General features: G+C 41.6%; 1 protein-coding gene across 1 annotated transcript; it reads right to left on the bottom strand.

Moving 5' to 3' along the window:
- Positions 1-8383: 8383 nt before the first annotated feature.
- LOC118485780 lies at positions 8384-10311 on the bottom strand. The gene is made up of 2 exons (XM_035982228.1): positions 9259-10311; positions 8384-8708 (listed from the first exon to the last, which is right to left on the bottom strand). The coding sequence occupies exons 1-2, from the start codon at positions 10309-10311 to the stop codon at positions 8646-8648; spliced, it is 1116 nt and encodes a 371-aa protein (XP_035838121.1). The 3' UTR covers positions 8384-8645.
- Positions 10312-26295: the final 15984 nt, after the last annotated feature.

The raw sequence follows: 26295 nt of genomic DNA, 5'->3' as shown, positions 1-26295 counted from the left end.
ATACTTCGGCTCATTATCGAATTATCGACAACGATAAAGTACAATGCTTCGGCTCAGTCATCGGATTACCGACGATAGATAAAGCATAACCCAATGTGGGCGGCACTTAAACATTCTTTGGATATATTGATCGCTTGGAAACTTAATCGTAATAGCGATCGAGTGATTATTGGTTAGAACACCAACGTATAGAGAGAAGAAGAAGAGAATTGAGCAAAGAAAAATGAATCCTAAGCTTCCTATTTATAGTAAGCAAGCAGGCAGGCACCTCAACATAATTTCGTCGATGTGGGACTAAATGACGTGCTTGCTAGCTAGCTTGACGTGCTAGCTAGCTAGCTTAGTTATTTTATTTCAGCTGCTTAACTCGTTTTTCTTGTATAACTTTTAAAATATAACGTTTTATAAAACGACGAATATGTCTTTAGAACGAGCATATTTTTATCTACGTTTTAACCTAAGTTTCATTAAAAACGGAGTAAGGAAAAAAAATAATATATTTTATTATTAATATTAAATGTTCTTATACGACCTCATATATATCTATTTTTAATAGACCTTACTTAGCTTAATTAATCTTGTTAGCTTAATTAATATTGATTAACTGATTAATTAATCATACTAAACTTAATTAGGGTTTCCTTATTGCATAATTATCATACTAAATATTAATTTTAGTGAGGGTTGTTACAACTGGGGACACCTTTGAAGTACCTTCGCGTGCTTGTGCCTCGTCAGGATCAACAAGAATTTGATCAACGAAGTCATTTAGGTCTTGAACTTCTTCAGGAACTACTTCGGGCATCTCCGAAGAAGATATTTCTTTACGTTTCAGGCTCTTTTCTCGTTTCTCTTTCTCCTGCATTACATGCATGGCTTTTAGATCTTGAATATTTTTGCGTTGCTCTTCAGTTTGTGCCGCCCTGATTGCAGAACTCATTAAACGTTCAGAACCTCCTGTTGTCTTTTTCTTCTTAGGAGGTTCTTCACCTGCAGGTTGCTTGCCCTTTCGTTTTTCTTTGCTACTTCCTTCTTTGGCGGCTGCTTCGGCCTGTGCTTGTGCTGCTCTCTGTTGTTTAGCTTTGACCCCTTCTTTGTACTTCTGATATGCAGCTTTCACGATGGGTAGTCTTTCAGCTCTGTACATCCAGTCGTGCAACAAAACCCATTCGTTGGTTTTGATTTCAGTATATTGTCTACTTGTGGGCACGTGGAATTTGTAGGTATTTCCATCGTTTGGAAGGTCTTTTTCTTGATCATTAATGAGCATCTGAATAAATCTCGGGTACATTGCCCAAGTCGCTCCATTTGCATTCTCTCTCATATAATTGAAAATTAATCCAGAGAGATTGAATTTTTGATTTGTGCATAGGCTCAGCATAGCTGCAGACCATTCCAAATTTAAGCCATCAAACCCGCCTTTTCGATGCGCTAGACTTGTCGAAATTACATAAACAATAAACCTCCAATCCTGAGTTAGACCGCCCCTTTTAATCTCCTTTTTATTTCTGAAATCTCCTGCGCATCCCATTCCTTTGAAACCGTCAAGAATATCGTCTTGACTCATGCTTTGTGGTTCATTATCGTTGTCTTTGAGCTTCAGAACTTTACGTACCCTTTCCTCTGTCACTTCCACTCTTTTGTTGCGTACTGTTGAAGAGATTCCTGGTTTGTTGTTTATTGACTCCAGCTTTACGTTCTCCCAGAATTCTCGAATGTGAAGAGGATAGACAGGAACGGAAGTCTCTACTGCATGACCAATTCTGCTATTGCGAACCCATTTCGATACATCTTCGAAGTCAGTTGGTACTTGATCGAGATTTATGCTCTGGTTATGCTTGAGGGTTTTATCCCATTCGAGCACTTTTACCATTCTGCACAGAAAACGAAGCAAGTTAGAGTGTGCGGATACCGGATAAACTATGTACAAGACAAGAATTTACATAAGACATATATAATTTAAAAAGAAATCAAAAAAAATGAATATATATACAATAACTTCGCTACCAGATCAGATTGTTTCATCGCTAATGATGGCCATATACACAGATTACCGGATAGATAAGCCAAATTCGCTGGCGAATTTAACGAAAACAAGGTTTTTGACCCGGAACTGATCTGACAGCGAAGATCACGATCTATCTCGCCAACCGAGCGAAATAGAGTATGTGGCTCGGTGCTTGAACTCGCGTTCAAGACTTGCGGTCTTCGCTGACTTCGCCAACACTTCTGATCTTGATAACTAACGACAAATTCGCTATGTTCGCTGGTGGATCAGACGTGATTTCAAGTGAATCTTCGCTATCGAACATAGCGAAGACAGCGATTTATTACCGAAAATGGTTGATCAGCGAAGATAGCGATTTTGATCACTATCCGAGCGAACTAAATCGCTCGCTGATTGCTCGAACTCGCGTTCGAGACTTTTGGGTTTCCTTAATTTCGCTATCATCGCTGTATTCATCGCTGTGTTCAAGATGTTCTTATAAAACCCTTTTCAAAAACCCCTAACCTGTTCATGATCAATCGATTCCTCTTAAATCCCTTTTAATCTACACAAAACCGACTCGACTTAAGACAACAACTGATGCGAACAGGAACATGATTAACACCTTCTAATGCAAATTCAATAACTGATACAAATTCCCATCCCCAATAGATAACCCAAGAACTTCAAACATTTTCAACAAAATGATATATACGAAGAACAGAGATTTAAAACAGATACTTATCGAATCAATGAACTATAATGTTAACCGACAATCATACCTGATATTCTTTGAATGCAAATAAATCTTGTGTTGATGTTTTGAGAAACCAGTTATCGGAAAAAAACGAGAGTGGGTTAACACCGGTGATGAAAGGGAAGATGAAGTAAAAATTTGAAAAATAACTGTTGGAATAAAAATTATATATGTACGGTTAATGAAGTAACCAGCGAACTTATATGTTCGCTGGTATCTTAATTTCGCCAGCTTGTTTATATTTTCAAAAAGTTTGGTTCTTGCTTGAAGATTTCAAACGATCTCGAAAAACGTGCCCGTTTATGTTTGAAAACTTGTTTATTTTGGAATATTTACAGTGATGCTAAAAATTGGGCCATTTTGACTCCGAACTTCAAATATCTTGCTCTGCGAGGATTCATTTAACTTAGAATTTCCTGATATGTCCGACACTTACCGAACTTACCTGCAGAGGATCATACTGCCAACACTTGCCACATTCTTTATATATTATTACTATTATATTACTAACCAGGGCACAAGAAAAACTGTCAGTATGTTTGTCCGCTTAAATCCATGCATCCTTCTTTCAACGTACCTTCGGAGAGCGTATTTTATCATGTTTTCTGTAATTTTGACAAGTCTTCGATGGCCCCCACACAAGCTATTGAAAATAGAATCATTACGCCCTCGTGAGTCCCACATCAGGACATACCCCCGCGATCAGGGTATGCACAAAGATTCCTCATAACAGGTGAGTATATTGGATTCATTCTCTTCAACGATAGATCGGAGATCAGGTCTGTACTTTCGTACAACAGAGATTCCAGGAACTATCGAGGGTTAAGATAGATGGTTCGGCAAACAGGTCAGTACCATCGTACAGCAGAGTTGCCTACTGATCTATCAGAGAGATTGGCCAAAGATGGCACTTATTATGGATTTTTGGCCAATAATGGCACTTATTATACAGGGTTTGGCCTCTTTTTTTTTTTTTTTTTTTTTTTTTTAATAGGCACTTATTGGTAAGAGAATATCATAGTATTTGCGTCTAGGTCAGTACCACCGTACAGCAGAAGAGCAACTATGATATCCTCCGAATGAAATCCCAATATAAAGACCCGAAATCTCAGATTTTGGCAATCCGTCAACGCAAGATTTAAGACCATTAAGCCATATGCCGCAACGTGTTACCCACTGAGGTGCGTAATGCCTGAGAAAAGCCAGAATTCTTGTGTAGACATTATGTTCGGCTCCCTACCAGCAGTTTACTCGTCGGTGTTGCTGAATCTACCGACACATCGTTGCTTGGTACCCTGATTGTATATTGTATTCTGTTCAAAGAAATGACAAAGTGTTAGCAATTTTCTATCACTTCCTCTAACAGGAGTCTGACATAAGCATCTTGTTTCAAGGATTTTCAGACTATCCCCCCTAAAATTTTCATTTTCGTAAGTCCATTTGCCCGAAAATAAAATTTTAAACAGAAAATCTTTTTGGTAGGCGACGTCCTTCAATATCCGTTTTATTTTCAACAAGCAAAAACGTTTTTATTTTATTAATATTTAATTAAAAGTTTTTGTTTTTTTTTTTTTTTTTTTTTTTTTTTTTTTTTAAATCAACACAAGCTTCATTTCCAATCAAGGAAATTGACCATCTCTAACCAGGTTACCAACTGGTTAAAACGAGTTTTGTCAAAAGCTTTCGTAAAGATGTCGGCACGTTGCTGTGTCGTATCCACTGGCACCACTTGAATGTAACCCTTTTCGTAAGCGTCTCGAATTGCATGAATGCGGATTTCGATGTGCTTGGTTCTGGAGTGGTGCACGGGATTCTTCACAATTCCCAGACAAGCCTCATTGTCGATGAATATCGGAGTCTTCATGATGTTGATTCCGTAATCCAGCAACTGATTCTGTATCCAGAGAACTTGTGAACAGCAACTGTATGCTGCAGTGTATTCCGCTTGAGCTGTCGACGTGGACACTGTTGTTTGCTTCTTGCTTTGCCATGAAATCAGCCGATTTCCCAGAAATTGGCATCCTCCTGAAACCGACCTTCGATCCACTTTGCAACCTGCATGATCGCTGTCAGAATAAGCAATTAAGTCAAAATTACTATCTTTAGGATACCAAAGCCCTAGTTTTGGTGTTCCTTTCAGATAGCGGAAGATGCGCTTTACTGCAATCTCATGGGATTCCTTTGGATTTGTCTGGAAACGAGCACAAAGACAAACGGCCCACATGATATCAGGTCTGCTTGCTGTCAGATACATCAAAGATCCGATCATTGAGCGATAGAAAGATTTGTTCACCGACTTTCCCTGAGGATCTAAAGTGAGCTCTGTTTGGGTGGCGAATGGCGTGCTTGCCACTTTGCAGTCATTCATGTTATATTTCGAGAGAATGTCCTGAATATATTTAGCTTGATGAATCAGAATTCCATCCTCCCTTTGCTTCACTTCTAAACCCAGAAAGAAGTTCAGTTCTCCCATCATGCTCATTTCAAATTTTGCCTTCATGATAGATTCAAATTCTCTGCACAAGTCCTCGTTTGTTGACCCGAATATGATATCGTCCACATAGATTTGGACTAGCATAACATCTTCCCCTACCTTCTTGGTGAAGAGTGTCATGTCAATCGTTCCTCTGGAATAACCACAATCCAGAAGGTATGTGGACAGAGTTTCATACCAGGCGCGTGGGGCTTGATGTAGGCCGTACAGTGCTTTATCCAGCTTAAAATAGCGCCCTGGAAAATGAGGATCCTCAAACCCAGGAGGCTGACACACGTAAACTTCCTCCTTAACTTTCCCGTACAAAAACGCACTTTTGACATCCATTTGGAAGACCTTGAAGTTTCTGTAGGAAGCATACGCCAGGAATATTCTGATCGCTTCCAATCGAGCGACTGGAGCAAAAACCTCTTCGTAGTCGATCCCTTCTTCTTGTCGAAAACCCTGCACCACTAATCGAGCCTTGTTCTTGATAACCACCCCACGATCATCCATCTTGTTTCGAAAGACCCATTTTGTACCGATAGGAAACTTTCCTTCAGGTAGATCTACGAGTTCCCACACTTTGAGTTTCCTGAATTGAGACAATTCTTCTTGCATCGCTTGAACCCAGCTGGAGTCTTGAATAGCGTCTTCGATGTCACGTGGAACTGATTGTGAAAGAAAGGCTGCGAAGAGACCTTTGTTGATGCTAGCTGACTGCCCTCGAGTACGTACTCCTTCTTCCACTGCTCCGATTACATTTTCAAGAGGATGGTTTTTGTTTGTCTTGTAACCTGCATTTGTCAGAGATTCGATTTGCTGCGGAAGGTTGGTGAAGTGTTCGTCGACATAGATTATTGGCGGATCATCGTCTTGAGTTGGCTCATTCACATTTGCCTGTGAAGAAGAAGCACCATTTTCTTGGGTGTTCTCAGGCGAAGTGTGACCATTTGATTCATTCACAGCCATAATCGGATTAGCAGATGATGGAGATAATCGAGTGGTGAAAGGAGTGAAACCAATGTCAGACGAGTCAAACAAGGGTTCAACTTGAACGTCTTCAACTGGCTCAGGGTCAGACTCAGTTTCCGGAATTTCAAAGTTATTGAAGATCACACTCACATCATAGAACCAGTCAGGAGTGCTTCCAGTGTTGGTGTAATTTCCTTCTTGAAAGTCCACATAGTACGATTCAATCACCATCTTTGTTCGTTTGTTGTAGACACGGTAGGCCTTCTGAGTGGATGAATACCCCATGAAGTAGCAGATATCACCCACAGCTTCAAACTTGACGAGATTATCTTGAGTGTTCAACAGAGTGCACGAACATCCAAATGGCCTGAAGAAATCTATAAGAGGCTTTCTTTTGAAGAGAAGCTCGTATGCTGTCTTTCCATGAGGTTTCACGATGAGCACCCTGTTCAGAACGTAGCATGCTGTATTAACTGCTTCAGCCCAGAAGATAATTGGAAGCTTGGAGTCCACCAGCATGGTTCTTGCAGCTTCAATCAACGTTCTGTTCTTGCGTTCAGCGACTCCATTTTGCTGAGGAGTTCTGGCTGCACTGTATTGAAGATGAATTCCTTTTTCCGCGCAAAATGATATGAAGGTCTGATTTTTGAATTCAGACCCGTTGTCGCTTCTTATGGACTTCACTTTCCGTTTGGTTACGTTCTCTATCAAGGGAATGAATGCCTTCAATATTTCAGCAGTCTCGCTCTTTGCTTCAAGAAAATATACCCACGAAAAACGAGAGAAATCATCTGTTACAACCAAACAATAAGAGCTTTTAGCAAGACTTTTAACACTGATAGGACCAAAAAGATCCATGTGCAGTAACTGAAGTGGTGCAGAAATCGTGTTCACTGCTTTGGTCTTGTGAGGTTTCTTATGCTGTTTTCCCTGGGCGCATGCAATACATTTTTCAGAAAATGGAAATTCTTTAATCGGAAGACCTCTAACTAAGTTTAACTTAGATAGTTTATTCATATTTTTGAAATTGACATGGCCCAGTCGTCTATGCCAAAGCAGTGACTCCGATTCTGAAGCTTTAGAGATAAGGCATGTTAGATTGTCATTTGTCTTGGCATTCTTCATGTTGAGCACATATGTGTTGTTCTGTCTTGGAGCAGTAAGCATGATCATTTCTGCAGGAACAACATAACCCGGCTTCAGGAACAGGCATTCCATGTCATTGAACAACACTGAGATTCCTTTATCACACACTTGAGAGACGCTCATGAGATTATAGCATAACTCTGGAACATAGTTGACATTTTCCAGCGTGAGAGCTTCGGATACTACATCGCCTACTCCAACAATCTTTCCTCCCTTTTCGTCTCCGGCAAAGGACACGAAGTCGCCATCAATAAAGCGGAAGTTCTTCAATAGTTCTTTTAACCCCGTCATGTGTCTTGAGCATCCGCTGTCGACGTGCCAGATGTATTCCATGAGCATTCGAAGCCATTTCTGGAGCTTATTCTGATATATACAAATATACAAATATACAGATTAGTTTGATTTAGGAACCCAAATCTGTTTCATTTCAAATCTATCGTGGTTTTGACCCACTTTGACCTCTTTTTGTTTCCAAAGATACGCAGTTGAATCAACCAGATTTTTAACAGATTTCTTAAGATAATTTAGTTGCTGCGTGACGTTTGTAATAAAATCATGTTCTGGTTTAGGAAACTTTTTGGTTTTACAATGTTTCGCTGTATGTCCTAAATGACCACAGCGAAAACATCTTTTATGTCTGGGTCTTTTGGTGTGAGAAGATGATGTATGTGATGAGAGTCTTGAACTTTTTGCTTTCTTCATTTTCTTGTCCACTCTGCTTTCATCTTCGGGAAATTCTTCATCACTGTCTGAATCGAGTGAGCTTTCAGACGTGTTGTCCTTGGTTGAATTTTGTTCTTCACTTGCTTCACAACTTGAACATTCGAAGCTTTCATCACTTGTTGCTTGATCTTCAGTTGAGATTTCTGAATGCGAACTTTCTGATGTCTGTTCATCTTCTGTGGTAATGGCGCTTGATTCTACATTATCTTGATCTTCAGTAGCTTTCTTTTCTGATTCTGTCATACCTGTTCTGGAAGGAATAAATTCGGGAATTTCCTTTGTAAGGAATTTTCCAAAGCTATTCCTTTTTAATTCTGGCACAAATACAGGAGATTCACAAGCAACATTATCATCACGACACGCATAATTCAAACCATGACATTCAGACACATAAGGTTCATGATCACGGGTCTCAAATGTAGGCACATGGCCCTTACAGTCATCCACAGATTTAGTTTTAGGCACTTGGCCATTACAGTCATCCATCCTACTTAAACTATTACATTCATCCTTAACATTGTTTTTAGAACAATTCCAGACGAACCAGTTAACGGTGGAATAACTGTCGCCTGAATAACCAATTCCTATTTTTGACCCTCCGCAGTCTCCATCATCATCGCACACATCTTCTTTACACTCAATGGAATCTGCATTGCTTTTAGAACAGTTAGCAGTTGTCTCATTTTCATAAAATTCATTTTGTTCAACTGAGGCCTTTTCATTTATGAGATCATTTTCGGGATGAGGAGTAGGCATAGGCACGTAGTTTTTGCTGTGAGGCGGAAAGAAAAGTTTTCTTTCATTTCCGTGCCTATCCTTATAACCAATCCCGTCTTTCACAAACGTTGGTCGTTGGCAATTTTTGATGTCAGTAAAGGCCTTTTGACTGACATTCCATTTATCTATTATAATCTGGAGTTTGTTCTTTTCATTTAACGCTTTTTCTAACCTTTCAGTAAGATCATTTATGATAAAATCTTTTCTAAACACAAATTCTTTAAGAGTTTGCATTTCAGCCAAAGTTGAGTTCAACTTTCTCTGATATGCAGCCTCATTTTGTTTAAGCTCATTATTAATTTTCAAAGCTTTGTCCTTTTGCCTTTCAAACTCCAGATTTAGGAATTTATAATGTGCCACGACATCAACGCATGCTTCGGAGCATAACTTCTCCTTGAAACTAAGTGGAATACTATTTACCAAGTCTTTGTCAGCCTTCTCTTTTGATGCATCTGCTTTCATGGCTTTAGCTTGAACTTTATCCTTTCCTTTCTCAGCATCTTTTTCAGCTTTATCACCAGACTCCACTGAAGGCAGAATACCTTTCAATCCCTGGTCAGCATCATTGTTTCCAGTTGGGATTCCCGTTGTCTGCTTCTCAAAGTGCTTTGCAGATGATTCACTAGAGATTTTGGCCATCAGTGCTTTGTTGACTTGTTCCTTAGCTTCAGTGATCTCTTCGCTCCAGTCATAGTCTTCAACAACCAAAGCCTTCGGCGTGCTGGGAGAAGCGTTGCTTTTGTTCTCTTCGGCAGTGATCTGTTTAGCAGCTGGAGTAGCTTCACTGTTTCCCTCTTTCAACATCGGACAGTCACGCTTGAAGTGTCCAAGATTCTTACAGTTGTAGCACCTCAGCTTAGACTTGTCAAAACCAGCTTTTCCAAGACCTAATCGCTTGCCTGTCTTGTCTTGAAACTTCTTCAATCTCAGAGTGATCATGGCCATTTGCCATTTCAGATCCATTTCTTCCATATCATCTGGATCAACCTGATACATGTCTTCGGCAGTAAACATCTCCTTCCTCAATTCCCCAGACATTAGGGCTTCATAGCTGCTTAGGAAAGTGTTGAAGAGTGCCACATTCTCGGTTGAAACTTTCAGTGCTTGAGTATCGACAGTGATCGTTTTCTCAACAACTTGTGGGGCTTTAGATGCGCTTGCGGAAGCATTTCCATAAATTAGATCAGAAGCTTGTGGAGTAATGCCCCCTGAAGCGAGAAACGCTACATTCTTCAGTCCTGCTGAAGGTTGAGTTGCTTTAGGTTGATATCCAGCAGTGTTCATCTCTCTCTTGTTTACGTCCATTTCAAATGCCCTTAGAGTGTTGATCAGATCTGTCAGAGTAACAGGATTAGGATTGTTGAGGAATTCCTTCTTGATCATCATACACTGCAGGCTCCATTCCTTGGGGAGCGAGTCAAGCAATTTCTTTATTGCAGCACGATTGGTTACAGGATTTCCAGCTTTCTTCATTTTGGTCATCATGTTTAGGAAGCGGCTAATGTGATCAGACAAGCTCTCTCCACGGACTCCGCAGAACATGTCGTATTGCTTCTGCACCATATCTCTCTTGCTTTCAATCAGTTCTTCATTTCCCTCATAGTACTCGATCAATGCATTCCAGAGTGCATTAGCAGTTCGGTGTTCTTCAAACATGTTGCAGTCGTTTGTTGATAAAGCCATGGTTAGAGCGGCGTGTGCACGACGATCGCGTTGAATGAGGGCCTTGTCTTCGTCAGTGAAGGTGGTAGCATCGTTGTTAGGAACCACCGTATCTCCTCTAACTACCGTAGGAACGTGAGGTCCGGCCGTAACGGAGAGCCACAGATTGTAATCCGTGTACTCGAAGAACGATTGAATGCGAGTTTTCCAAGTGCTAAAATCTTCCGCTCCTTTCAACTTTGGTGGGCGAGTTGTGGTTCCAGTTTAAAGTTCCGCTTGAGCGATTGGACTTAGTTGATTTAGCGACATTTTTCTTAGTTTTTGAGGAATCTGTGCTGAAACAGGCTTTAATTCGCTGACAAACCAGTTAAAATCGCCGGCGAGCGATGTAGATTATGATCTCTGAAAACTTGTTCGCTGTCTTCGCTGATCTGATATCTGGCTAGTTCGCTGTCTTCGCTGTCGAGATGCTAGATCCTGCACGAACAACTACGCTGTCTACGCTGACAAATCAAACATCAAACGGAGTTAGATTATAATTGCCGGAAACCGTGATAGGAACGCTGTGATTCGCTAGCACGGTTCTCGAAGTCGCCTTCGATAAAATCGCTAATGGGTCAAATGATGCTATATCGCTGATGATCAGCAAATTTGCTCGAACGATAGTCGGCTAACTTGCTGATTATGCGATGAAACAGACAACGATTCAGACAAAATCGCTATCTTCGCTACGTTTAATGATTATCTTCGCTATATTCAAAATTATCGTCGCTGTGTTCAAAAATATCGTCGCTGTATTCAAAAATTCATCGCTACATTCAAGTTAACTTCGCCAACCAGAGGGTTTATCACGAACTAAAACCCTCTAATCACTCAAAAACAGCCCAAAAACCATGTTTTGATGCATCAAAATGACCAAAATGACTTCCTAACCAAGTATTAACAACAACCTATTAATTAAACACACCAAATCAATCCATTTTAAGCCCAAAAATTTTAAAAACCTTGAAACTTTGAAAAACCTTCAAAAGCAATGAGAAATCTTAACAAGAACACAACAACCAAGAGCACAAAGGCTCTGATACCAAATTGTAGATCCCAAAACGTATCCGGATCACAGTGGTTGGTTGTTTTAGTCCAAAACACCTATTGATTAAGTGTTTGAACTATGAATAGTCAAGAAATGTCAAGAATGAAGATGAAGGTGAAGCTAATGGATTGATGAATACAACTAGTGTTGTATTGAATCCAAACAGAAAGATATAACAATACACAACCTTGGAAATCAGATTAAAGCTCAACAAGAATGTAAACAACACTTCTATTGCACCAAGAGCCAAAAGCTTGAGAATGTTACAATGCTTGGGGTTTATATACTAGTGTCCTGACTAACCAGCAAATTTATAAATTTGCTGGTATCTTAACTACACTAGGTCAGGAACATAACTTCTAGATAATTACAAAAACAACCCCTAAACATTCAAAATGCATACAAACTACAACTGAACTAATCCAGCACAAGTACCAACGATCTCATATGCTCTAACAGATCCCGAGACGACTCACACACTCTATGATGGACAATGGATGATGGTGGTGGATGATGGTGTTGTGATGGTGGTGGGTGGTGGGTGAAGTGTGAGAGAGGTGGTGTGCCAAGGGATGAGTTGCAAATGATCCAAGCACTCTTATTTATAGGCTGAACAGAAGCTCGGGCACGGCCCCGTGTCCATCCTTCTCTCTTTCTTCATTAATTGCAGTTTGTCTGTATTAGTTGACCACGCCCCCGTGTCCGCTGAGCACGACCCTGTGTGCAGAAGCGTATCTGTACTATCAAGATTTGCCTGGATTCTGCGAATCTTATAGTTGACCACGGCCCCGTGTCCGCTGAGCACGGCCCCGTGGTGGGCGATAGAAGCTTCTACAACTTTGTCTTTTCTGCTGACACTTGGGCACGCCCCCGTGCTCACTGAGCACGGGGCGTGTTCAGCCTTCTGTTCTCTTGTTTTGCTTGGGAGGATGCTGTTGGGGGGTCGGGCATGCCATGTTTGTTCCTTTTCTTGTATTTATGTTAGATTTAGCTGCCTTTTTGCTTCTTTTGTTCATTTGAGCTCATTTAATTCTGAAAATACAAAAGGAAGACAAAAACACACTTTTTCCAACATTAGTACTAAAAAAAGGTTAGTTTTATGCCACAATTGATGTAATTTATGTGTTGCATTTTGTGCACATCAGTCTACCGATCGGGTGGCAATCCGTTAGAACTGGTAATGCATTGAACATGTTGAAAATTGTTTAGTGTCGAAGTTCCTAACATCAGATGGTCGTTCGATCGAATGGCAATCCAATCGGACGGCATTCCGTTCGACGTTCAAAACTTGAAAAGTTGAAAGAAAGGTTTAAGTGTGGGACCAAATGTAAGCCGATCAGACGGCTGTCCAATCGGATAGCAATCCGATCGGACGGTAATCCGTCCCGATGGCCTAATCGTCTTTAGCACTTGATTGTTTTGGTAGTTTTGCAGTTCTGATCGAGATGGTATGACGTCGTGCCAAACAATAGAAAACCCCATCCATATCCAGGTGATCCGATCGGACAGGAATCACCCTAGTCCGGTCGCTCAACTGTTCAAGACGGTGGTTCGTGTTTATCCCGAGGTCGGTTGTCACACAATATCTGGAACCGACACATCACTATGAAGGAGTAGATGATCATAATGAGCTCCGATTCTATCGGTTTTGAGTGCATTGAGTGTAAAAGAGTTGAAAGAAAGTTGGAAACCATCTTTCAATCCTTTTAACCATGGATCTGTGTAGATTTATGCGAAATCATTGTTGATTCATGTGGAAATCCTTCAGATCTGAGTTGTTCTTGGTGGAATGAGGCCAATACTTGAAGTTCATAAGAACTCCATGATGACATCATCCTAGATCACCTCAAATCCGTTGATTTCCCGGTTAAAAGTTAAGATTCGAAAGAGAAAAAGATGAAGGAGTGCGTGTAGATCATAAAAGTACAAGATTTAGGTTGAAAACTAACAAGAATCGTGAGAAATCGAGAGAAAGAAGGCTAAAGTGTGGCTGGGTCGAGTGAGGAGCTGTCACATCAAGTGATGTGACAAGTGAGGGTATTTATAGGGTTTCCCAAAAAGGAAAATGCAAAGGGGGTCAAGTGGGTCACCGATCGGATGGCTGTCCGAGTGGGTCACCGATCGGATGGATGTCCGATCAGATGGCAATCTGATCGTATGGCAATCCGATCGGTTGAACATCCGATCGAGCAGTCACTCGATCGAGTGGCTCCGGCGATTTGAGTCTCGGGGTTTTGCTTCGAGCATTGGGTTTTGCGATGCGTTTAAGCGAGTTTGCGAATTAATCCCAACTACTATATCTAACATACAATCATCCTAAGTAAGTTGCGTTTAGCGTTTGCGATTCGACTGCGATAGAGTTGCGATTGCGTTTCGATTAATCACCACAACATAAACATAAATAAACATGCACAAGTAACATATAAAGAGCACACACACGTAAAACAATATCCAAAACGCATGGTTCAGGTTGCAAATGCGATTGCGATGCGATAAGCGATAAAGCGATGAAACAAGCGATAAATAGCGATTAAAACTCGATTATTAATAAGTACTCCACATAATACAACTAATGCGATAAAATAAATAGATTCAATTACAAGTCAAAGAAGTCAAAATAATAGTTGAGCAAGGAGTGACAGATCGCAATTAGCAATCTTTTCTTCCTTTGACTTCAATCTTGACTTTGACTTTGACTTTCGAAACACGGGGTGTAACACATTATTGGGAGGACTTTAAGTATTTGGCCCGTGACGTCTTTGAGGAGTTCCATAGGACTGGCTCTATTTGTATTGGGTGTAATGCAACGTTTGTGGCCATGATTCTGAAAACTGAAAACCCCTAGGAGCTTAGTGATTACCGCCCTATCTCCCTGGTCAGCTCCACTTATAAGATTATTGCCAAGGTCCTTTCTATTAGACTGAAGTAGGTTATGGATGGGCTTATTTCCCAGACCCAATCTGCTTTCTCTGGAGGTAGATGTATCATTGACGGCCCCTTCATTGTGAGCGAAATGGTGAGCTGGGCTAAGAATTGTAAAAAAAGGATGATGATTTTTAAGGTTGATTTCGCTAAGGCTTACGATTCCCTTAACTGGAAGTTTCTTCTTAAGACTCTGGAGTATATGGCCTTCCCCGCCAAATGGATTAGTTGGATCAATGGATGCCTTTCTTCTAGCAAAGGCTCTGTTCTAGTGAATGGGTCTCCTACAGCGGAGTTTAGTTTCAAACGTGGTCTGAGACAAGGAGATCCTATGTCTCCTTTTCTCTTTATTCTTGCCATGGAAGTGCTCAACATGTTTACGCATCAAGTGATGGCGGTGGGTTTGTTCCATGGGATTAAACTCCCTAATGATGGGCCGCTCATTTCCCACCTTTGTTATGCCGACGACGTGCTTTTTATCGGGGAGTGGTCGGAACATAACATCGTTAGTTTAGCCCGGTTCCTTAGATGCCTTTATCTTGTGGCCGGGTTGAAAGTCAACTACAAAAAATGTCATCTTTTTGGGGTCGGGGTTGAAGACGCGGAAGTTGCTTCGATGGCTGATAACTTGAAATGTGGGGTGGGTAAATGGCCTTTCACTTATCTCGGTTTACCGATTGGAGCTAACATGAAACGTGCCCGTTTTTGGCAACCGGTGATCGACAGGTTCCATAAAAAGCTATCTTCTTGGAAAGCGAAACACTTATCTTTCGCTGGGAGAATTACTCTCGCTAAGTTCGTGCTTGGCAGCCTGCCATCTTATTTCCTTTCCATGTTTCTGGCTCCTACAAGTGTTATTAAGAAACTGGAAAGCCTGAGGAGGGACTTTGTGTGGGGTAGAACCGGGCTGAGGCAGAAAATTCGATGGATCCGATGGGAGAACATGGTTAAACCAAAGGAGTCGGGTGGAATCGGTATAGGTAGTATCTCGAGTTTCAACTTGGCGATGTTATCTAAATTGTGGTGGAGATTTCGGGATAATCCTAGTCATCTTTGGGCTCCAGTCGTCCACTCCATTCATACATTTAAAGGTAACAAGTGGCTGATCCCGGTTAAACAATCTGTTCTGGGTGTATGGAAAGATATTGGGGCATTGGATAAGCATCTGCTGAAGTATGGGATCTCTATCTCGGGGAAATTAAAAGTTTCGGTTGGAAACGGGGCTTCGACCAGATTTTGGAAAGATGCTTGGTTCTCGTCTGACCCTCTCATGGATTTGTTCCCAGATCTTTTCCGTTTGGCGGTGAATAAAGACGGGACGATTCAGTCATATTCGGTCATGAACAGCGGCAACGGGAGATGGGGTTAGCAGTGGTTTAAAAATCCTTCGACTCAATCGGAATGGGACCAGGTCGATGTTATTATGGGGCTGCTTAATGGGGTCAGATTAAAGGGCTCGGATGATCAGTGGGTTTGGGAGAATGATACGGGTGTAAACTTCTCGGTTAAAAGTATTAGAAAGGAGATCGATTTTGCGTTCAGCCAGCCCACTTTAGAGTCGGAGTTCAAGTGGAATTCGTGGGCGACGCCGAAGTGTAACCTCCTCTTTTGGCGTGCTTTGGCCGGGAGAGTTGCTTCGAAGATCGAGCTGAGCAGGAGAGGGTTGCCGTTGCAGGACATCAACTGCGTTCGATGTGGATTAAAACCGAAGACGACCGAACATGTTTTCGCCGACTGTTTGTTTGCTAAGAGTATTTGGTGGAACATTTTTGTTTGGCTCAAAGTTCCTTTCCCCCACGACTGCTCCACCTTTCGGGCTATTGTGAATGCTTTACAAGAGAGTCCGGGTGACAAGACGTGGAAGAAGTTGGTCATGATGGTGGCTATGACGACAACCTGGAGAGTGTGGCAGGTCAGGAACACGAAGACTTTTGAAGGTACTTTTCTGCCTAATATGAAGTCGGTCGATCTTGTTAAAGAAGACGCGTTTATTTGGCTCAAACAACGGTCGAATCTCACCCCGCTGATTTGGGATAAATGGTTATTGTTTGATGTTGTCGATCTGCTGTAATGTTTTTGTTTTGTTTTTGACGTTTTTCTAGGGTGTACTCTGATTTTCCAGCCTCTTGCTGGGCCTATATATATACATATATAGTGTTTTGGCCGTTAAAAAAAAACAATAAAGCCATGTTATTAACTGTTACTCAAGTTTACTAACATTATTATTATTTGATTTATCATTTAATTTTAAGTTTATTTGTTAGTCATTATTTAAACTAGAGACAAGAATAATAATAACAAACTAAAAGTTGTATGATAGATTAAATAAGTATAATAGATAATAAACTCTACAAATATGTCTAGGGCTACAAACGAACCGAACGAACACGAACAAGACCTTGTTTGTGTTCGTTTGTTAAGAAGTATATGTGTTCGCGAACCGTTCACGAACACTTATCGAATGAGATTTTATGTTCATGTTCGTTTGTTAAGAAAATGAACTTGTTCGCGTTCGTTTATGTTTGTTTGTTAATTTTAGGTAACGAACAAAAACGAACTTCGACGAATACAAATGAGCACAAACTAATGTTCATGAACACAAATGAAAATAAATGAACACAAATAATCGTTCATGAACAGAATATATAATACATGACACTTATTAGATATTTAATTTGTCAGAATTTTGAAGTATTTAAATAAATATAAAAACTAAAAACACTAATGAACTATCGAACGCAAATGAACACGTTACTGAACGTTCACGAACATAAATGATCGAACACGACCTATGTTCATGTTTGTTCATTTAACTAAACGAACGAAATTTCTTGTTCGTGCTCGTTTGTTTAATAAACGAACGAACACAAACGGACTTCCCGCCGAACAGTTCACGAACCGTTCACCGAACGTTTGGTTCGTTTGCAGCCCTAAATATGTCCCCTCAAGTTGAACGCATAGAGCAACGTGTAACTTAGAAAGGAAGTATAGCGAATCAAGTATATGGGAAACCTTATTCAAATTATGATGATTCATTCACATGTGTTTTCTTCATACAGGTTATATTCTTTTGCCTGCGCTTGCACTACTAGAAAATACGCATATCTTGACACGCGAACAATGACACACGCTTATTTTATGACATTCATGATACGTGGTTGAAAACCGGTGCTTGTAATTGTTTAATTTGATGTTTTTACACAAGTTTTAGTTTCGAATTGCCTACTCTTGATTAGATTTGTGTTTTGCAGGTCTACTGGAGTTTAAGGAGCTTTTCGGGAGCTCTACAGGTCACCGGGTCGAAAACCGGAGCACCAGGATGCGTCACGGGTCAACCGGACTCAAGAAACATGGAAAACAGGAAGATAGGATTCTAAGCATCGTCGCCGACGCCCAAAGGGGCCGTCGCCGACGGTTGATGGAAAGTAGCGTGGCCAGAAATTGTCCGTAGACAGCCACTTTAGCCGTCGGCCAAAAACAAAGAACTACACACCGTCGCCGACGGTGATGAAGTCCGTCGGCGACGGCCTTTGGATAGTGCTGCGGGGCTGTTGCATGAAGTGGGTCAAATAAACGAATAAAGAAGGGTTGTTGATCATAAATTCGGGGGTTACACCTTCTTTAGAGTTTTGAACTTCATCTTGGAGCCTTATTCACCAACTATTCCATCTTGAACTCCATCCACCATTCCATCATCAATCCGAATCAAGAACAATCAATCATCCACACGCACCAATCCATACAAACCCTAACCATCACCATCAATCTTTCCACCATTATTCTTCGCCAAACCTTCAACATCCATCAATTCTCCATTGTTCAAGCTTCGAGATGATTTCATCCGCATTCCAAACATCCGGTGATCAAGCTTCTTCAACCATGAGCGGCTAATCATCTCGGTTTCACCCCGGTGTAGGTAGTTGTTAATTCTAGGGTTTCGAATTGTTCTTGTTTTAACTTAGTGACAATTTGTATTTGATTTTTGAAACTCTTGATAATAGTGTTACATTTGTTGCGAATTCGTGAATTGTCGAGCGATGTTAAAAGTTATGACTTCACGAAATGGTGATATGTAATTGTGCATTATCATTGTTAGGATTTACTTGTGTTGATTACAAAGTGTCTTTTTGTCCGTTCTTTGGAGCGTTGATAGTTAGTAGCACCTAAGTCACGGTACACTAAATCCGTTAATCAAATGCATTTGAGTTGAAACTAAAACTTGTAGAAATCCTAGTTTAGCAATTACCGAACCCGGGTGTGATTCCTTTTTATTATTATTGTTCTCATATCAAAATTTCTTGCAATCATTAAGTAGTAGTTGTTAATTAAGTAATTCATCTCCCGTAGTTCAAATTCACATCTTTTTATTAAACAAAAATACAAAAACACTTTAGCAAGCTTCATAATAGTGACAAGTTCTTATAATTCAGTCAAATCCATACACAAACCACATACTCTTCGTGGATCGACCCCTTACTACCACTAACACATTGTTAAGGGTAATTTGGGCATATAAATATTATCTTTGACCGGAGCGCGACACTCCGATCAAATTTTGGCGCCGTTGCCGGGGAGTGCGTGCGCTTTGTGATTGGAAATTGTTTGAATTTGCGTGATTAACTGTTTAATTTGTTTGGCTTTCTTTTTGTATTGTCTTTTTCTTTGTTACGCGGGGTGTGTTACTTGTGCAGGTTACAGGTAGTGCATGCGTACACGCAATTCCAGGAGGACTTTACCTCTAGTCTACGAACCAGAAATTGAAAGACTCGCAAGAAGAAACCTAGCAAGCCGGTTAGAAGCAACTCTTGCTTCTAATCAGACCAACCAAACACCACCACTCACACCAACCATTGAAACCGATTCAATGGCAAACCACAACTCCAACCAAGACTTTAACCCCAACCAAAACCTCCATCCAAATCAATTCCAATCCCGAGGAACCTTTTATCCCGCTCAAAACACCCAACCTTTACCCCAAGAACAACCGGGTGGTAACACCAACGCAAGACCACCCACTCCACCTTTCCGAAACCAAAATACCAACAACACCCAATGAACACCTCAACAACAACCCCTTCACCGACAAGCATCATTACCTATCAACCTTGATGATCGGAACGTCAACTCCGATCGTAGAGGTAACCGTGATCGCGGCAATCCCGCAAATGAAGACCCGTTTTTCAACATCGATGATTTAAGGAATGCAATCCCCGATGATGAACCGTATAGTGTTCCCGGTTATCAATCACCGGAACACGTAAGCATCCATACGGAAAATTCGGACGATGGGGGATATTACGATGATCGAGCTAACGATGATGAAGATTGGGTCTACGTGAATAGGGGAAACGTCTACAATGCTAGAAGGTATGACGATGAGGAAATTGGTTACCAAAACGCCAATTATGTTGGGGAAGATGAATACGGTTACGGAGGTGGAAGAAACGATGGTTATGGGAACAACCGTCAACCACAAAACAACAACCAACGGAACCGGAATGATGGGTTTTACAACAACAATAACAACAACAACAATGTAAACCCTAACCGGATTCCTCGTTTCGTGGGAGGTGGTAACCCAAGGGACAATCGAAGGGGGGATCAAAGAGGTGAGAGAAGGGATAATCGAAGACCGGTCGATCAAGAAGTTAATGGGCCACAACGTCGTCAACAACCTCCACGGGGAGTAAATGACCGTTTCCGACCAATAGTGACCGAGAATAATTCTCCGATAGTATGCGAAAGGAGGATGTTTGATTGTAAACCACATTACATCAACATACTTCCTCACTTAAATGGGAGATCCAATGATGAGCCGTACACACATTTAACGGAGTTCTCTTCCATTTGTGATACTATTGGGGGGCACAATTTCGCACTAGAGGAAGTAAAGCTTCGGTTATTTCAATTTTCGTTGAAAGATAAAGCAAAACAGTGGTTCCTTACACTTCCGGCCAATAGTATTCGAACTTGGGAACAAATGCAACAAGCATTTCTGGATGAATACTATTCCATGGCCAAGACCGACGATGCTAGAGATGAAATTCGGTCGTTTCGTCAACTTTCGAGTGAACCGTTACATGAAGCATTTACCCGATTCAAAGAGCTAATGAGGAGATGCCCACATCACCAAATAGAAAAATGGGAGTTGGTGAAATGCTTTGTACGGGGTTTGGATGATGCAACTTGGAATCGGCTTGAGACGACAAGCAATGGCACCCTCTTGAGCAATCATGAGGATGATGATTGGGAATTCTTGGAAAGGATGAGCAAACGATCCAAAGAAAAAGAATCGGCCGATAGAGCCAAAAGGCATCCAGTTTCCCGGTCACTTCCTGATCTCGATTCCAAAGACCGGATTTCCACCTTGGAACGGGAAATAGCTCAACTGAAAAAGAAGAAAGAGGTGAACGCGGTTCAGTTTGCGGTTTGTGAAGAATGTGGGGATATTGGGCATGCGACCGAGCAATGTTCAATGGGGTCGAGTGGTTACACCGAAGAAGTCAACCAAGTGTATGGAGATAGAAAACAATATGACATGAACTCCAACACTTACCATCCGGGTTTGAGAAATCACCCCAACTTTCGGTATGGCAATGCTTCAAATCAAATGAACCCGAATTTCCAATCGGGTAACCAAGGAGGAAGCGGGTCATCATACCAAAACCGCCAAGGTGGTAACCAAGGAGGCTACCAACGGAATTACAACCAAGGGTACCAAGGTGGGTACCAAAAGAATTACAACAACCAAGGCGGTAACGGAAGTGGGTCAAACAACCAAACCGGTGGTGATGACTTGAGTGCCAAGATGGATGCTTTGCTCAACATGCAAAAGGAGACTCACAGTGATGTCAAAGAAATAAAGAAGGCAAATGAGATCCGAGACAAAGCACACGAGGCATTGGCGAAACAAGTGGGTCAACTAGCGGAAGAAGTGGCCCAAATAAAGGGAGGCATGGGGAAGCTTCCAAGTGACACCACCATGAACCCTAAGCATCAAGGGTCGAGCTCGAGGAACACACGTGAGGTACCAATTAATAAAATTACTTTACGTAGTGGTCGTGTTGTCAATAGTGGTGTCGAAACACCACCACCCCAATTTGTTGAAGAGGTGGTGGAAGATGCGAGTGAAGATGAGTGTGAGGATGGTCAAACGGGTCAAAATAAAAATGACTTGAAAAAGAAAAACAACCCACCCGTTGGGACCATCCCCGTCCCTAAGGCTAAGGAAAAGGGTGTGGAGGCTAATACCGCCCCTTATCCCGAAGCATTGAAGGGACCGACGAAAAAGGTTGTAAACAAAAGAGGTCCACAACAAGAAGAGTTGTTGGAAATTTTCAAACAAGTAAAAATCAATTTACCTCTTTTGGATGCAATTAAACAAGTACCGTCGTATGCTAAGTACTTGAAAGATTTGTGTACCCAAAAACGCACTCACAAATTTCCAAAAAAATTAGATTTAACCGAAAACGTGAGTTCGATTCTTTCGGGTGCACTTCCACCTAAGCTTCAAGATCCGGGTGCGCCCATCATTTCAATTCAAGTGGGTGATTTTAAAATCAACCGGGCACTTCTAGATCTTGGTGCTAGTGTAAGCATTCTACCGGGTAGTTTGTATGACCAATACGAGTTTGGTCCACTTCAATCGTCAAACACCACCGTGGTCCACTTCAATCGAGGATTTTTACTATCCGGTGGACTTTCTTGTACTTGATTATGTGGCCAAGGACCCAACTAAACAACCTACGGTGATTTTGGGTCGACTGTTCCTAGCAACTGCAAATGCTCAAATTGATTGTAGAACGGGAACGGTTGACATGACATTTGGAAACCGGAGGTTGAGGTTGCATGTTTTTTCCAGACTTATGAGCCCTCCAGTTGATGATGAATGCTTTGTGGCAGACATTGTTGACACGTGTATACCTCTTTGCGACACAGTCGTTTATGGGGAAAACACAATGGAGGATTGTTATATGTTTGACAGGTCACAGGTGGAGTTGGAGCAAAGCATAGACGAGGAAGTGAGGAGTTTGGAGGTGCTTGCGGTTAGAGAAGGAAAACCGACATGGACGCACCAAGTCGAGAGCTTACTGGAGAGCATTGATACTAAATTGAAGCCGTCTTTAGTGGAGCCTCCGGAAGTGGAGTTGAAAGCATTGCCGAAGCATCTCAAGTATGCTTATGTTGGAGAGGGCAACACTCTCCCGGTTATCATTGCATCAAATTTAACCGGAGAGCAAGAGAAAAAGTTGATGGAAGTGTTGGTCACCAATCGGGCGGCGATTGGATGGACCATTGCGGATTTGAAGGGTATTAGTCCCTCGGTGGTGATGCACAAAATCATCACGGAAGAGAATGTGACTCCCGTTCGAGATGCACAAAGGCGGTTAAATCCGAACATGCGGGAGGTCGTGAAGAAAGAAGTGTTGAAGTGGCTTGATGCGGGTATCATTTACCCGATCTCGGATAGCCAATGGGTGAGCCCAACACAGACGGTTCCCAAGAAAGCCGGTATACAAGTCGTCAAAAATGACGCAAGTGAAGAGGTAGCTACCCGGCCGGTAACCGGGTGGCGAATTTGTATTGATTATAGGAAGTTGAATACCGCAACTTCCAAAGATCATTTTCCTTTACCTTTTATTGATCAAATAGTTGAGAAGTTATCGGGGCAAAAATTTTATTGCTTCCTAGATGGTTATTCCGGTTATAACCAAATTGCCATCCATCCGGAAGATCAAGCAAAGACTACATTTACATGTCCTTACGGTACCTTCGCATTTAGGCGGATGCCGTTTGGATTATGTAATGCTCCCGCCACCTTCCAAAGGTGCATGATGAGTATCTTCTCCGATATGGTGGGAAAGTCTTTGGAAATCTTCATGGATGATTTCTCAATTTTTGGATCATCGTTTGAGACTTGTTTGGACCAACTAGATAAAGTATTAAAAAGATGTGTTGAAACTAGTTTGGTCCTAAGTTGGGAAAAAGAGCCATTTTATGGTTCAAGAGGGAATTGTGTTGGGGCACGTGGTGTCAAGTCGTGGGATAGAGGTTGATCGTGCTAAGGTACAAGTCATATCTACTTTACCTTATCCCACGACTGTTAAGGGTGTTAGGTCGTTTTTAGGTCATGCGGGGTTTTATCGGCGGTTTATTAAGGGTTTTAGTGATATAACGAAGCCTTTATGTAATTTGTTGTTAAAAGACCAACCGTTTGATTTTAATGAAAATTGCCAAAATGCTTTTAACAATTTAAAAGAAAAGTTAGTGGAGGCCCCAATCTTGCAATCGCCAAATTGGTCATTACCTTTTGAGATTATGTGCGATGCAAGTGATTATGCGGTGGGGGCCGTGTTGGGACAACGGGTTGACAAGAAACCCGTTGCCATATACTACGCAAGTAAGACTCTTTCGGATGCACAATTGAACTACACAACTACCGAAAAAGAGCTACTTGCGGTGGTATATGCATTGGATAAATTTCGGTCTTATATATGGGGTAGTAAAGTGATTATTTATTCGGATCACACTGCAGTTAGGTACCTCATGGAGAAGAAAGATGCGAAGCCGAGATTGATCCGATGGGTGTTGTTGCTCCAAGAGTTTGATTTGGAGATACGGGACAAGAAAGGCATTGAGAATGTGGTAGCGGACCACTTGTCCCGGTTGATGGTAGACGATGATCCGAAAGCCTTCGAGATCAATGAGTCTTTCCCGGATGAGCATATAATGAAACTAGATAAATTGCCATGGTATGCTAACATTGTCAATTATCTTGTTACAGGTGATATGCCGGCACACTGGGATAGACGGAAAAGGCAACACTTCATGTCCCAAATCAAATACTATCGGTTGGAAGAACCGCATTTGTGGAAGGAGTGTGCGGATCAAGTTATACGGAGATGTATTGATGACGAAGAGATTCCGAGCGTGCTGCAACATCTACACTCGTTTGCATGTGGTGGTCACTTTAGTGGTCACAAAACGGGTCATGAAGTGTTGAATAGTGGCCTTTATTGGCCTACTATTTTCAAAGATGCAAACGAGTTTGCCAGAAATTGCATAGAGTGTCAAAAGTTAGGGGGTATCTCAAAAAGGGATGAGATGCCCATGCAACCAATCCTTGTAGTCGATGTTTTCGATGTATGGGGTATTGATTTCATGGGCCCATTCCCTAATTCCTATGGCAATTTGTATATCTTGGTGGCCATTGACTATGTGTCAAAATGGGTCGAAGCAATAGCCACCAAGACAAACGACCATTCCGTAGTATGCAACTTTGTCCAAACCAATATTTTCTCAAGGTTTGGGATTCCTCGTGTCATCATAAGTGATGGAGGATCTCACTTTAAAAATTTTCGGTTTGGCAAGCTCTTAAAACGGTTTGGTGTTGACCATAGGATTGCTACCCCCTATCACCCGCAAACAAGCGGGCAAGTTGAGGTGTCAAATAGGCAAATCAAACAGATTGTGCAAAAGACCGTGAGGGTGGACCGTAAGGATTGGTCAATTAAATTGAACGATGCTTTATGGGCCTACCGAACGGCACACAAGACACCCATAGGCACTACACCTTACCAGTTGGTCTACGGTAAAAACTGCCATTTACCGGTTGAACTTGTGCACAAATCGTTATGGGCTATTAAAGAGGTTAATGTGCAATATGATGATGCAGGTAAGGAACGGAAGCTCAAGTTGTGTGAATTGGAGGAGCTAAGAGAGACGGCATATGAATACGCATCTCAATACAAAGACGGAATAAAGAGAGCGCATGATGCCAAGTTGAGGAAGAAAGAATTTGAAGTGGGTCAAAAGGTATGGCTCTACAATTCAAAGCTCAAATTTTTTCCCGGAAAGCTCCGAAGCAAATGGATGGGACCCTATGTTGTCACCCGGGTCGGACAATTAGGTGATGTTACTATCGAGGACCCGAAGGACGGGGTACGGCAAACGGTAAATGGTCATCGGCTAAAACCGTTTCTCGAGGGTAACGAGAAAGTGGATGCAAGCAAGGAATCGGTAAGCTTCGTGGCAAGTTTCCCGGTTTATGAGGTCGAATGAAGAGGACCGGTAACACTTTGTGTAAAGTTATGTATATTTGTTTAATTGTTTGGGTGTTTCGAGGATTATCGTTTTCAATTCCTACTAATCCTTCTTGATTGTGTGAAGTCCAGACATTACGAATGGGTCATGAAGATATAAGGTATGTTTTTAGACTTATTTGTGTGTATTAGGGACAATACACGACTTTTCGGGGGGTGGTAGGGCCGTTAACGTCTTTCGCATTTCAAAATTTCAACTTATAAAAAAATTACAAAAAGATTTTTAATATTTTTTAGGATTTTTATATGTGCATAGCCCCTTAATAAAAGTTAATTAAAATTCTCTTTTCCTTTTAAAAAAAATTATTAAAATTGAAAAATAAAAAAATGAAAGATACAAGAGCCGTCGCCGACGGCTAGTCTCTTCGTCGCCCACGGTCCCTTAAATTGTCCGTAGCCTCAAATTGTCCGTAGACAGTGACTTAGGCCGTCGCTACCCGGGTCACAAAGCACACACCGTCGCCGACTGTGGGCTGGTCCGTCGCCGACGGTCCGTCGAACATCAGCCGACGCTGATTCGTTTTTGTGGCTCACATTTACATCCAAACTCTTATGTGGTATCTAAACTTGACCCGAAACATCTTTTGACCACATGCCTGACCCGAAATCAACCCAATATCATTCCTAAAGCAGACCTATACGTTTTCCCCCTTCTCTCTCTTGCCTTCTAACTTCATCTTC

Source organism: Helianthus annuus, chromosome 13 (genome assembly GCF_002127325.2).
Source record: "Helianthus annuus cultivar XRQ/B chromosome 13, HanXRQr2.0-SUNRISE, whole genome shotgun sequence".
NCBI classification, from domain to species: Eukaryota; Viridiplantae; Streptophyta; class Magnoliopsida; order Asterales; family Asteraceae; genus Helianthus; species Helianthus annuus.
This window is presented reverse-complemented; position numbering and strand designations above follow the sequence as displayed.